At 47.0% G+C, this 14,325-nt stretch overlaps 1 protein-coding gene across 1 annotated transcript in view; it reads right to left on the bottom strand.

Annotated features, from left to right (window-relative positions):
• Window positions 1-7,963: 7,963 nt before the first annotated feature.
• The window catches only part of LOC121463928 (ATP-binding cassette sub-family A member 17-like), an 82,993-nt gene continuing 76,631 nt past the window's right edge, over window positions 7,964-14,325 (bottom strand). The window contains exons 25-30 of the mRNA XM_041676498.1: window positions 12,907-13,101; window positions 11,343-11,530; window positions 9,266-9,436; window positions 8,818-9,008; window positions 8,634-8,707; window positions 7,964-8,215 (exon numbers count right to left, since the gene is read on the bottom strand). Coding sequence (XP_041532432.1) covers window positions 7,964-8,215; window positions 8,634-8,707; window positions 8,818-9,008; window positions 9,266-9,436; window positions 11,343-11,530; window positions 12,907-13,101 — 1,071 coding nt within the window. The remainder of the gene's footprint in view (window positions 8,216-8,633; window positions 8,708-8,817; window positions 9,009-9,265; window positions 9,437-11,342; window positions 11,531-12,906; window positions 13,102-14,325) is intronic.

Genomic DNA, 14,325 nt, shown 5'->3' with positions numbered 1-14,325 from the left:
TCCCCAGCCTCCTCCGAGCCTTATTTCATGGGCTCAACTCCAGCACCTATGGCAGTGAGTCTGCTGTGAACTATGGAATCCACGATGGGCTTTCTTTTATATGTGTTTTGGTATTTCTATCTTGCTTTCAATAAGCTTTCTTTGTATGGTATATTTAGTGTTTCAATATGATGATGGAGATTCTTTTTTGAGGGGGAAGTCTTGACTGTTTGGTGTTCTGAAGTTCTTCTGTATTAGAGTCCTTTCCTCTAACTCTGAGAAATTTTGTCATGATTCTTTTGAACATGTTTTCAATGCCCTGAGAACAAGATTCTCCTCCTTCTTCTATCTAGTCCTTTCACAATGTTTTATGTGTCTTGGACTTCCTACTCATACCGTCTTAGTTAAATCTTTGCACTTGTTGGATCTAAGACTTCCCACAGAGCTTTTGGGGGCTTGTAGCATGTCTTAGTTTGCTGTCTGCTGCTGTGATAAGGACAGTGACCGAAAGCAGCTTGTGAAGGGAAGGAGTTGTGTGCTTGGCTTACAGGTTACAGTTCAGCACGAACGGAGTCGGGGAGGAACGGAAGCAGGGGCTGTGGTGGAACGCTGCCTTTCGGTTTGTTCTCCAGAGCTTCCTTGGCCTGCTTTCTTTGCTGTTCCTTCCTTACGTTTTGTTTTGTTTTTTTGAGAAAGGGTTCTGTGTAGCATTGTCTGTCCTGGAACTCACTCTGTAGACCAGGTCGGCGTCAAATTCAGCAATCTACCTGCCTCTGCTTCCTGAGTGCTGGGCTTAAAGGTGTGTGCCACCCACCACTGCCCTGCTCAGCCAGCTTTCTCACACAATTCACGGCTACCTGCTCTGGTAGTGACATGGCCCCCAGCAGGCTGGACTCTGCCACGACAATCATTAATCCAGAAAATGCCAGGCAGATCTGACGGTTTTTCAATTGAAGTTCCTCTTCCCAGGTGACCCCAGCTTGTACAAAGTTGACAAAAAACTGACTAGCTAATATTTATTTAATTTTCTTCACAGAGCTTTTTATTTTACTTCCAGCATTTCAGTTTTTTTCAGTATTTCTTTTTATTGAGTTCACATTTGATAACTTGTTCCACTTTATTTCAGTAATTTGTGTTTCCAATCAGGAGCTTATTTTCCTTAAAGTGTGTGTGTGTGCGCGCAGCGTAGCATGTGGAAGCCAGAGTGTAACTTCCAAGAATCCGTTCAGTGCTTTTTACTATGTGGGATCCATGGATCCAGCACAGGTCATCAGGCTTGCACAACAAATGCCTTTATGTGCCGAACCACGCCGGACCCACGGGAGTCTAAGTTTTCTTCATTTCTTTTCGAAGTGTGTGCTCAAAGAGTCCCATTACTGGGCACTGCTACTGTAGGATTAGTCAGTTTCCGATGAGTCGTGTTGCTTTTGTTTTTGTTTTTTTATGTTTATTATGCAACTGCATTGGTGTTTATCAGGGGTTATTTTGTTGCTTTTTTAAAAAAAAAATCAGCTGTATTCTTTCAGCTGAGAGGGTCTTGGAAGGAGTAGAACTTCAGCAATCAGTTCCTCGGTCCAGCAGCTCAGGGTGCCTGTATCGCCTGGACATTATTCTCTGGGTGGAACGGTGAGTGTGATCGCGATCACTGCTGGAGTCCCCCACTGTGCATGTACACCAGCTAATTAGCGGCAATAGCCCATGTGGTTTCTATAACGACCGGAGGATAAACACCCAAGGATAGTACAGAGTATAATGGTATTTTAATTAATAATATTAGGTGGGTGAGGATGGGATAGATATTAGATTGATTTTTGTTTTTCAAAACAGAGTTTCTCTGTGTTATCCTGGAACTTGCTATTATAGACTAGGCTGGCCTTGAACTCACAGAGATTCGCCTGCCATTGCCTCCTGAGTCTTTTGATTAAAGGCTAGATTGATTTTTGAAAAGGAAAAACAAAACAAAACAAAAAAATAACAACAACAAAAAAACGAGGAAGTAAGGTATAGGGAGTATGGGATGCTGTTAGAATCCACAGATTCTAGGGACTGTTAAAGCCATAGAAAATTACAATTAAAAAGTAAAAGCAATGAAAGGAAAAGGCTGGAAGAGGAAAAGACATAGAAATAAGAAAGTATATGAAATATGGATGAAAAGCACAGTAAAACACTCAGGAGGCAGAGACAGGCAGATCCCGTGAGTGGGAGGCCAGCCTGGTCAACATAACAAGATCCAGAACAGCCAGGGCTATGTAAAGAGACTCTGTCGGGGGGAAAATGTTTAGTAAAGAATGCCTTAGAGGATACCGAGTGGAGAAACATACAGAACAATCTTAAAATCTAACTGAGTGATATACACAGTAAAGAAAAACCATCATGACACATATATGCAAGAGTGGATATTAAATAATAGAAAGTAAGAAATAAGAAGTATACTTAGGAAGTGAATCTCTGGCATATCTGCACGGGGTCAAGAGATGGCCTTCTCGGATTCCTCTGGTTCTTACAGAAGTCATTCAGTGTGGTGTTGGGGAGAGCCGCGTGGGAGCCACGCTCCTCCGGAGGTCTCTTCTGTTCCTGCAGGTCCAGCGTATGCGAGGAGCAGCAGCCTGACCCTTAACATTTCTTCTTCTTTTTGAAGCTCACACACAATTTTATTAGAGTTTAAAAGAAAAACCGCAGAGCAGGCAAACCATAAATATCAGAAGCTGCCCAGAGGAGGGAGATGGAGGAGACGAAGACAGAAAGCTATGGGCTTTAGAGTTATTCATGGAAGTTTGGCGAGCAGGAAGCCACATCACAGGAAGCAGCCACAGAGCAAAGAGTGGGGTTGTGGGGCTTTAGAGCCAAAGTGAGGGAGTTCAATGTGTTAGGGAGAGCATACTTATAAGAGAGAGAGAAAAGGAAAGGTCAAGCTAACAAAACTGCATGGCTGTGGTTCTGTAAGCACCTCCAAGAGGGCTGGGATTCTGAGAGAGACACGTATAATAATATCTCATGAAAGGAATCACTCCTCCTGCGGGGGGTTTGAATGGAAAGGGCCCCATTGTCTCCTAATGGTTGAAGCTTGGCCTCCAGCTGGTAGACCCGGTAAGTCTCAGGAGCTGTGGCTCTATTGGAAGAGGTTTCAAAGCCACACCATTCCTCAGCTCTCTCTCTCTGCCTGTGGTTGTGTTCTGACATGGCTTCCAGCTGCTGCTCCAGCCCCATGCCTACCTGCTCACTGACTTGATCCTCATCATCTTAGTCATGGGCTCACTCTCTTTGTTTTTGTTTTTGTTTTTTTTTTTTTTTTTTTTGCTTTTGTTTTTTGAGACAGGGTTTTTCTGTGTATCAGTCCTGGCTGTCCTGGAACTCACTTTATAGACCACACTACCTGGCTCAAACTCACTGAGACCTGCCTGCCTCTGCCTCCCGAGTGCTGGGATTAAAGGCGCCACCACCGCCCAGTTTACCCTCTGAAATTTGAAGCAAAGCCCCAGTTAAATGTTTCCTTTTCTAAGTTGGCTTGGTCATAGTGTTTCATGATGATAGAAAAGTAATGAAGACACCTCCCATCTCTTTGGTATGGCTTTAGGTGAACCTGCCTTCCTGAAGGATTGCACCTTGGTCAGGTAACTTATTCAACTGAATTAACTTTTCCTTTTGTTTTATATTGAGACACGGTCTCTCTGCATAGCCCTGGCTACCCTGGAACTCACTCTGTAGATCAGGTTGGTTTCGAACTCAGAGATTTACTTGCCTCCGCCTCTCAAGAGCTGGCATGTGCCACCAGGCAGTGGTGGCCTTAAATCCCAGCACTCGGGAGGCAGAGGCAGGTGGATCGCAGTGTGTTCAAGCCCTCCTGGTCTACAAGAGCTAGTTCCAGGACAGGCTCCAAAGTTATAGAAAAACTCTGTCTCAAAAAAAAAAAGGCATGTGCCATCATGCTGGCTATAATGAACTTTTAGGGGAGGAGGCAGTGGCATGTCTCCACTCAGTAAGAGATTCCAACCATTTGGCTAGTAAGTTATAGCATTCCCTTAATGGACCTTCAGTGTAACCGTACATTCCTCCCCTCTGAAGAGGTAACTCTAACATCACTATGAGATGGGATGAAATTGGGAAATAAATATACACGCACCATTCCCACAGTTTCCACCGCTTCCTTCCAGACAGCGTGACTTGTCCAGAGGACTCAGACGTGGGACTCTGATTCTTGCCCCTCCCACCTGCTTTCCTGCAGCGGTCTCCGCCACTCCTACAGTCCACGGCCAGGTCTCGATGAGCCCACAGGCCATCAGATGGACCTGGGGGCATTCACTGCCTCTGAAATGCACCGGGCTCTGGAGCACTTGTGCCACTCCGCCCAGTGAGTCCAACTTGGGACGATCCTGGGTTTTGGTTTACTGGGCTGTGAGCTAGCCTTGCAACCCTGGCAGGTTGATGCTAATCTCACTTGTCAGCTTGTGGAGCATTGTTTATCTTGGCTGAGATGGGAAGACCCACCCACGTGGGAGGCACCATTCCCTTGGAAGTCTCGGGATGTTTAAAAAGAACAGAACGTGGAGCCAAATAAAGGTACTCATGATCTCTGCTTCCTGATTGTGGACATGATGAGACCAGTCTTTTCCGCCGTAGTGGACAGTGACCTGAGTCAACTCTGAGATGCTTTTGTCAAGATATTTTACAGTGCAAGGTAGACAACTAAAAACATTTACACAGACAAGAGGCGCTGCCGTTGCTGTCATAAACCTGACCTTTGGAAGTGGGGAAGTGTAGGAAAGTTTGAAACTTTGGGCCAGAGAAGCTCCGGAACGCTGTGAGCAGAGCTTAGTGAGCCGTTCCGGTGGGAGTTTGGGGGGCAAGGAAGGCATCTTTGGACCGTGGAAGCTCAGTTCGCGGAGTCTCAGAGGGGGACATAGACTTGACCAGGGGCCGGTTGTGTGATAGTTTCACCTGGAATCTGGTTCCCACACCCTGAGAGTTGGAGTGAGGGATGTAAGGGTGAGGAATTCACTTGTTAGGAAGACAGGCGAGTATCTGAGCTGTTCAGAGATAGCAATGTAACCGGTAAAGTCAGCACCATTGAAAAGAAGTCTCTGCACTGTGCAGGCAGTAACAGAGCTGTTTTGGGTAACCCCCATCTATCTTGTCAAGATCCAGATTTATTTGAAAGTGAATGAATTGAAAGGGTTCCTGGCTTCTCGATAGCGATAGCCTAGGAAAGTGCTCCAGAGCCAGCACGGGAAGCTCACCTAGCTATGGTCCTGGGGGGCGTGGCTGAGGCTTGAGCCCACAGCAGGATTCCGCTGCTTTGACCTGATAGTACTAGCTTTTCAGTTTGAAAGCAGAGGCAGGCAAATCTCTGAGTTAGAGGCCACCCTTGTCTACACAGTGATCTCCATGTTTACACTTCAGCCTGGTGGTTCCTTGCTAAGCTCAATTTTTCCAGTTTGGAAAGAGAATGTCTAATCTGTGCCATTGTATGTTGCAATGATATAACTTGTTTTGGGCTTTATAGAATTTAACAGTTAAGAGGTTGCCTTGAGTCGATAAAGGAGCTAAAAGTATGCAATGGAAGAAAGAAAGCATCTTCAACAAATGGTGCTGGCACAACTGGATGTCAACCTGTAGAAGAATGAAAATAGACCCATATCTCTCACCGTGCACAAAACTCAAGTCCAAATGGATTAAAGACCTCAATATCAGTCCGAACACACTGAACCTGATAGAAGAGAAAGTGGGAAATACCCTACAACAGATGGGCACAGGAGATCGCTTCCTATGTATAACCCCAGAAGCACAGACATTAAGGGCAACATTGAATAAATGGGACCTACTTAAACTGAGAAGCTTCTGTAAAGCAAAGGACACTGTCACTCAGACACAAAGGCAACCTACTGACTGGGAGAAGATCTTCACCAACCCCGCAACAGACAAAGGTCTGATCTCCAAAATATATAGAGAACTCAAGAAACTAGACTTTAAAATGCTAATTAACCCAATTAAAAAATGGGGCACTGAACTGAACAGAGAATTCTCAACAGAAGAAGTTCAAATGGCCAAAAGACACTTAAGGTCGTGCTCAACTTCCTTAGCAATCAGGGAAATGCAAATCAAAACAACTTTGAGATATCATCTTACACCTGTCAGAATGGCTAAACTCAAAAACACCAAGGATAACCTTTGCTGGAGAGGCTGTGGAAGAACGGGTACCCTCATCCATTGCTGGTGGGAATGCAATCTTGTGCAACCACTGTGGAAGTCAGTGTTTCGGTTTCTCAGGAAATTCGGGATCAACTTACCCCTGGACCCAGCAATACCACTCTTGGGAATATACCCAAGAGATGCTCTATCAAATGACAAAAGCATTTGTTCAACTATGTTCATAGCAGTATTATTTGTAATAGCCAGAACCTGGAAACAACCTAGATGCCCTTCAATGGAAGAATGGATGAATAAAGTATGGAATATATACACGCTAGAGTACTACGCTGCGGTAAAAAACAATGACTTCTCGAATTTTGCATGCAAATGGATGGAAATAGAAAACACTATCCTGAGTGAGGTGTCCCAGACCCAAAAAGATGAATATGGGATGTACTCACTCATAATTGGTTTCTAGCCATAAATAAGGACCACGGAGTCTACAATAGGTGAACCTAAAGAAGCTAAGGAAGAAGGTGAACCGAAGGAAAAACATATAGTTGTCCTCTTCGCTAAGGGAAGTAGACCAAATTTCCGGGGAGAAAATGGGATCTTGAGGGGGTGGTGGGATGGGGGTAAGGGGAGATGGGGAGAGAAAAGGTAGAAGGGAAGGAGGGGGGACCTGGGAAACGGGAGAATTGGGATAAAGGAAAGGTGGATAGGGGAGCACGGAACCACAATTCTTAGTTAAGGGAGCCACTTTAGGGTGGGCAAGCGACTTGACCCTAGAGGGGCTCCCTAGTGCCCAAGATGAGGTTCCCAGTTAGTTCCTTGGCAGCTGAGGATTGGGAACCTGAAATGACCCTATCCTAGAGCAATACTGACGAATATCTTGCATATCATCATAGAATCTTCATCTGGTGATGGATAGAGATCGAGACAGAGACCCACACAGGAGCACTGGACTGAGCTCCCAAGGTCCCAAGGAGGAGCAGAAGGAGGGAGAACATGAGCAAAGAATTCGGGACCACGAGGCGTGCATCCACCCACTGAGACAGAGGAGCTGATCTATGGGGAGCTCACCAAGGCCAGCTGGACTGTGACCGAAAAAACATGGGATAAAACCGGACTCTCTGAACATGGCGAACAATGAGGGCTGATGAGACACCAAGGACAATGGCAGGGGGTTTTGATCCTACTTAATGTGCTGGCTTTGTGGGAGCCTAGCCAGTTTGGATGTTCACCTTCCTAGATATGGACGGAGAGGACCTAGGACTTAACACAGGGCAGGGAACCCGGACTGCTCTGTGGACTGAAGAGGGAGGGGGAGAGGAGTGGGGGGAGGGGGAGAAGGGTGGGAGGAGGGGAAGGGAAATGGGAGGCTGGGAGGAGGTGGAAACTTGTTTTTTGTTTATGTTTTTTTTTCTTCTTTTCGCAATAAAAAAAAAAAAGTAATGTGCTTTGGTGTTGAGTTGCCAAGGGATGGGATTTGGATGGTCAACTGATGAGACCTAGGATCGTTGAACAGACTGGCCCGTGAATATGTCTGTGGGGGACTGTCTTGATTAGGTCGGGGTGGGAAGACCCACTGTGGGTGGGGATCCGGGAGTGTAAGAAAGGGGAAAGTGAGCCAAGGACAGGCGTTCATTGCTCTGTGTTTCCTGACTGAGGATGTCAGGTGACCAGATGCTTCACGTTCCTGTACTACTTTCATGTCATGAGGGACTGTATCGCTGAACTATGGTCCAAAATAAACCGCGTCACCCTTAAGCTGCTTCCGTTAGGGAATCTGTCACAGTGTCAGAGTGACTAACACGGCAGGCTGTGCACAGCACGCTACCCTGCACTAGGGTCTTTATTACAGTGGGACAGGCTCTAAGGAAGGTGGAGATGGAGGCGGGGGAGGCTGATAAGGACTTGAGGAAGGAGGCGAGACAGAGTGAGAAGGTGAAGAGGGGCTGGCTAGGACAGCTTGCCCTTGTTGGAATTGTCCTTTCGTGGAGGACACAGGGCTGGTGAAGCTCAGGAAGATGTCCTCCAGAGAGACCTGGCTGATGGAATAGTCTTCCAACATATAATCCTTCTTGGCTTGTTCCATAATGCCAAACACCTGTAGCAGAGGAAGCCAGTTGCTGCAGATAAGTCCACCCGTAGGTGATGGGGTGGCCACAGGGACAGGTGATCTGGGGAAGTGCAGAGACAGCCATCCTCTGGGAGCTGTGACAAGGCACAGAGTGCTGCTCTCAGGCAGCTACTACAGAGTACCTCCAAAGGAGTCAGGCCTGTGGGAATGGTGGCAGGAAGCGGTGTCCCACTGGGTCTGTGGCCTGCTATGTGGTTCTGGGCATGTAGCTCCTCTCTAGGCCTGCTCCCTGCTACCTGAAACCTGGGGGTGGGAAGAACTGACTTCTGAGGCTCCTTCTAGCTCAGCCTTATGCTTCATGACTTGCACACAAACATTTCCAAAGTTGGCAGAGGACACATAAATGCCACTTCTAGAGAGCAGGAGAAATAAGAGGTGCACTCACCTTTGCCCAAGTGAGGCCGGGGCCAGGGAGGTAGTACTGGACCATACCTTCATGCTTGTCTTCCAGATTGCTGCCTGCACAAAAGAGAGACTGTTCCTGTGAGGGCTGGACTGGAGGGCTAGAAAGGGCAGCCCGAGTGTGACAGCTAACAGATCCAGGCAGGGTGTCCAGCACCATGACACACCTGGGAAGGTCAGCTCCACAAATGCCTTGAACTCCTCCAGGACTTCGTGCTTCCCTTCACTCTGCACCTTGGCCTGCAGGGAGTAGCCGCTGCCAAACTTGCTCTTGAGGTGCTGTGGGCTGCCCAGGCACTTGAACTGGCCCTGAACCATGATGGCCAGCCGGGTACATAAGGCTTCACACTCCTCCATACTGGGGAAAGGGAGAGAGCCTGAGACCGCACTGGAGGAGGCCGATGCCCACCCTGGATGTCAAAGGCTTGTGCAGACAGGAGGGCATCTGTGCCCAGGTCAGGCCATTCCCGATTCCCCACGCTGAGTGTACCCACATGCAGAGCCTGGGAAATGTCCTGGCAGAGCCTGCACTGGCTGCTGCCTTATCTTCTCTTCACCTGGTCCCACCCCAGCCACCTGTTCTGGCTCTGTCCCGACCCACAGATGCAACTCTACCTGTGGGAGGTGATGACAATGGCCTTGCCATACTCACAGGCCCGGGCCACAGTGTCCCAGAGTAGGCGCCGGGCCACAGGGTCCATGCCGGTGGACGGCTCATCCAGGAGGATGACTGCAGGCTCTCCAATGAGGGCGATGCCGGTGCTCAGCATGCGCTTGTTGCCACCACTGGGTGTGGATGGGATAAGGGTGGGGACATGGAGAATGGTGATTGTGGCCTCTGGCGTTGAAGCCCACTTGTTCAGCCCCCGACTCTTTCCTTCTCTGAGGTGATGCCTACTCTGGTGCGCTTCACTCAGGTTGAATTGTAACTTGGTTTGCTCACTAAAGGTCTGAATGGACCTAGATGTCCAGGTTGAAGGGTTGAGATCCTTCAAGGGTCTCTATGAGTACTGGGGGTAGGGTACCACCCATCTGAGAGTAAGGGTGTAAGACCATTTTAGTTAGCTGTTTTTCTTAAGCTGCTCACTATGTAGTCCCAGCTGGCCTTGGCTTCTCATCCTCCTGACTCGGGCTGTCAAGAAGCATGGGACTATAGATGCACACCACTATACTGGCTTTGCTTATTTTTTTTCTTAATTTATAAAATTTATGTATATGTGTGTGTGTGCCTGCATGCGGGTACCCATGACAGCCAGAGGGCATCAGATTCTCTAGAACTGGAGTTACAAGCAGTTTTGAGCTGCTTTGTGGGTGCTGGAGAACTAAACCCAGGTCCCCTGCAAGAGCAGGAAGCACTCTCAAGTGCTGAGCCATCCTTCCCGGCCCTCCCCACGTTAAACTCGCATAGCATTCACTGTGTGCAAAACTCCAGTCTAAACTTTTCTTCTTTTTTTTTCTTTCTGACTTTTCAAGACAGGGTTTCTCTGTGTAGCCTCAGCTGTCCTGGAACTCTCTATGTAGAGCAAACTGGCAACAACTCACAGAAATCCACCTGCCTTTGCCTCCTGAGTGCTGGGGTTAAAGGTGTGTGTCACCATCACCTGGCTTCTAAACTTTTTAAATGTAAATTTATTTGATCCTCTAAATATGGAAGGAAATATAAAAAGCTGCCAAAGACTCAAGCCAACAGACTGGGGGAAGGGGCAGGGACTCTTTATCGGACACCTGGATTCACTGCCAGTCAGCAGCATCTCGCCGCTCTCCAGTTCCAAACCTGGGGTACTGCTGGACACCTGCCTACAGGGGCACAGTGTGTAGTGTGAGGAGAGCCTGTGGATTTGGACAGTTAGTGACCCCCCCCCTTTTTTGAGACAGGGTTTCTCTATAGCTTTGGACCCTGTCCTGGAACTAGCTCTTATAGACCAGGCTGGCCTCGAACTCACAGCAATCCGCCTGCCTCTGCCTCCCGAGTGCTGGGGTTAAAGGTGTGCACCACCACCGCCTGGCTTTTTGTTTTGTTTTGTTTTGTTTTTGTTTTCCTGCCCGGCTATTTTCAACTATTTTACAGTATGTAATTTATCTTTTAAAGTTTGTAAAAATGTGGGGCTGGAGAGATGGCTCAGTGGTTAAGAGCATTGCCTGCTCTTCCAAAGGTCCTGAGTTCAATTCCCAGCAACCACATGGTGGCTCACAACCATCTGTAATGAGGTCTGGTGCCCTCTTCTGGCCTGCAGGCATACATGCAGACAGAACATTGTATCTATAATAAATAAATAAATATTACAAAAATAAATCAATCTTTTGCCTTGCTTTGATTAATCTGAATTAGGATTCTGTTACTGGCAACAGTGATAAACCACCTCGGACTTCTTGGGAGACATATCAGGATGAGGTAACTATGGGTCTAATATGAAAACCTACCCAATAGGAAACTTGCCATGAACAAGCAGACATAAAGATCTGCCCATCTAGCTGTTATAATCACACTTGATAACATATACCTGCTCTCAGCACAAAAAACTGCCTCTGGCTTGAGATAGAAGCCAGCTTCCCTTCACCCCATCTTCCGTGGCAAGGACTACACAGCTCCTCCATGCCTGAGCTGATGGGCTTAACCCTACAGCCCAGCGCTGAGAACTGTGGTTATCTTGCAAATGGAGGTGGGAAGGATGAGGGAATCCTCAGATCTCACCTATAGGTCTTTACCAGCTTGTCTGCATACATGTGTAGGAGTAAGTCCTCAAGGATCTGGTCCACACAGATTTTAATGTGGCATTCAGGGATGCCCCGGATACGGGCATACATGACAAGTATCTCTCTTCCTGTCATGAAGTTTAGCAGGGCATCAAATTCAGGACAGTAACCAATATACTGGCGCACCTGAGGGAGGGAGACACATCAGAGTGAAGCCTCTTGGGCCAGTTTCCCGTCTGCCAACCCAGCAGTTCCGGGACACCGCCTCGGGCTGTCTACGTGAGGAACATGCAGCATGAGGGAGCCAGGAGTGGGAGGATGGCAATGCTGGTAGTGTTGGTGAACAGGCTGCTAAAGAATGGAAGAGGAGGGCTGAGGCTTGGTTCCCTCCTCCTGCTCCACACGTACCAAAACCAGAAGCGCTTAGTGCCCCTTATTTTAGGAGTCAGGAGAAGCATCTTGGTTTTTACTTTTCTTCCTTTTTAAGAAGTTACTACTACTTCTCCTCCTCCTCCTCCTCCTCCTCCTCCTCCTCCTCCTCCTCCTCCTCTTCCTCCCTTTTCTTCTTATATGTGTAGAGGTGGAAATGGGTGCAAGAATGCCAGGGTTCATAACTGGAGACCAGAGTACAATTTTGTGCTTGGTTCTCTCCTTATACCTTCAGATGCGTTTCAGAGATGGAGCTCGGGCGTTTGCAGTGTGCCCGCACTCACTGAACCATCTGAATGGCCCTCACGTTAGAAATATTTTCTATTAGACATGTAATCTATAAGTAGATTTCCTTCATGAAGCATTTACATAAAGAGCCCTGGAGTCTCCACCAGGGCCTGCGGTCTGACTGGAATGTATGTATTCTCCAGACTTCTGTGCTAATGCAGGGTCCCACAGACATGCTCTCCTAGAACAGACTGTTTGGATGAAGTTTGTCAATGGCACCATCCCATACTTACCGTTGCTTAATGTGCCTTTCTAACTGAATATTATGTTCTGTAGATTCCCATACAACCCTGCTCCCAACTCAGGTTAGCCGCTATATACCCAGAGAAGGTTTTAAAAAAATTTTTTAAATTAGTAAAATTTGTTCTTTGATTACATCTTAAGATCCTGTCTCAAAGCAAGACAAAAGAGTTACTAAAAGAGTCTGAGGAAGAGTTGTTAGGGACAGAGATAAACAAAGAGGGGGAACCTGTGGGATGAGCAGAATAAGTTGGAAAAGCCAGAACTACCAAATTCTACAGAGAAACAGGGAAGATACAGACTAGGGTGACTGTAGTAGAAATGGGCTCAAGAGAACACATCTGAGGAGCCTCAGTGGTGGGAGCCTCCACTGACCATGGCTGCCAACTGGGTAACCTGGATGGTACCTTGAATGACAGGAGGATGTGTGTTCCCTCATCCCTATGGTTCCTGTGGGCATTTGAGAGCTAGTGCTATATCTGACCGAGAGTTCAGAGAAGCATCTAAGGGTGCATTTAGATTCAGGGGATTACTTTTTAGAGATCAAGCTCCAAGCTTCATGACCCTGAATCCAGTCACTGATATTGGTTGTGTGCCATACCCACCTTTGCCAGGTCAGACTTGATGTTGCAACCCTTGACAAAGACATCCCCTGAAGTGATGGGCTGCTCCCCAGTCAGCATGTTGAAAATGGAAGTCTTCCCAGCTCCATTGAGGCCAAGAAGGCCAAAGCATTCTTTTTCTTCAACGGTGAAGGACACCTTGTTCACAGCCAGCAGAGGTACCTTCCCTTTATAGACCTGAGAGACACAAGGCAGAGATGAAGAGAGGAGGTCAGCAGCCACTGCACACTCCGTCTCGCAGGTCTGAGCTGCTTCTTATGACCCAAGCTCAGACTACCTTCTCCTTCTGGCCACTACCCAGAAAGTTCCCTTTCTTCCTACAGCCCCTGCTCATTGTCAGCTTGGTTCACCATTTCTCTCTGTCTCTGAGCAAATAAAACCCTTTGATGTTGCTTAAGGGTTATTTTTTTGGTTTGGTTTGGTTTTTTGTTTGTTTTTGTTTTTCAAAACAGGGTTTCTCTGTGTAACCCTCGCTGTTCTGGAACTCACCCTGTCAACCAGGCTGGCTTCAAATTTAGAGATCCACCTGCCTCTGTCTCCACAGTGTAGGCAGAGTTTTTGTCGTTCGGGATCGCAAGCAGCTCGCTTCTAAAATAACCACTCAAGGACTTAATATTATTTATAAATGCTCAGCAGATAGTGTAGGCTTATTACTAACTAGCCCTTAAAACTCAGATTAACCCATTCTATTAACCTATGTGCTGCGCTGAGGCTTGTGGCTTTTACCTCTCCTGCATGTCCTGCTTCCTTTTTGTCTGGTGACTCTTCTGCCTCTGTCCTTCTTCCCAGTGTTCTCTCTGTCCTGAAAATTCCATCTTGTAACGGCGTAAACGAATGCAGACAGATTGTAAAAATATATATACAGCTTTAATGCGAAATAGACTTACAGAACCACCGTTCCCGCGGCGGAGACCAGGAAAGCAGAAGCAACGGCTGGGAGCACGCTGGCCAAATTTATAGGCAAACATTAGCCTGAGGCGAACACGCCCCCCAAGGGGCGGGACTTATCCCTACATCTCCCCTTTATGTCTAAATAAGACAGAATCAAACCAAATACAACTATATACAATAACAACAAATAATAAATATAACAAACAATATTGAGAACAAAAGCTTTGCTAAACATTCTATCTCAAGGAGTCTAAATAATGTAGAGAGTAACTACAATTATATAATCTTCAACTCCGTCAAAGATCTGAGAAGGGAAAATATTACTTAACAAACTAGATATATCCAAAATGTGCAACAGTTGACAGAGACAACTGACTACCTGGGCAATCACCCAAAGTCTCGTTTGCAATGTTGAGTCAACCAACTTTGGCTAAGGCCTAACATAACTGACATACCATTATTAAAGGCAAGGAACTTTTCAAAACTATCTTACCCTGTCTTGGCAGGATA

The sequence above is a fragment of the Microtus oregoni genome, unplaced genomic scaffold (genome assembly GCF_018167655.1).
Source record: "Microtus oregoni isolate MIOR12 unplaced genomic scaffold, Mior012 000027F_ref0000203, whole genome shotgun sequence".
NCBI classification, from domain to species: domain Eukaryota; kingdom Metazoa; phylum Chordata; class Mammalia; order Rodentia; family Cricetidae; genus Microtus; species Microtus oregoni.
Note: the sequence above shows the minus strand (reverse complement) of the source record. Positions and strands in the feature narration are given on the sequence as shown.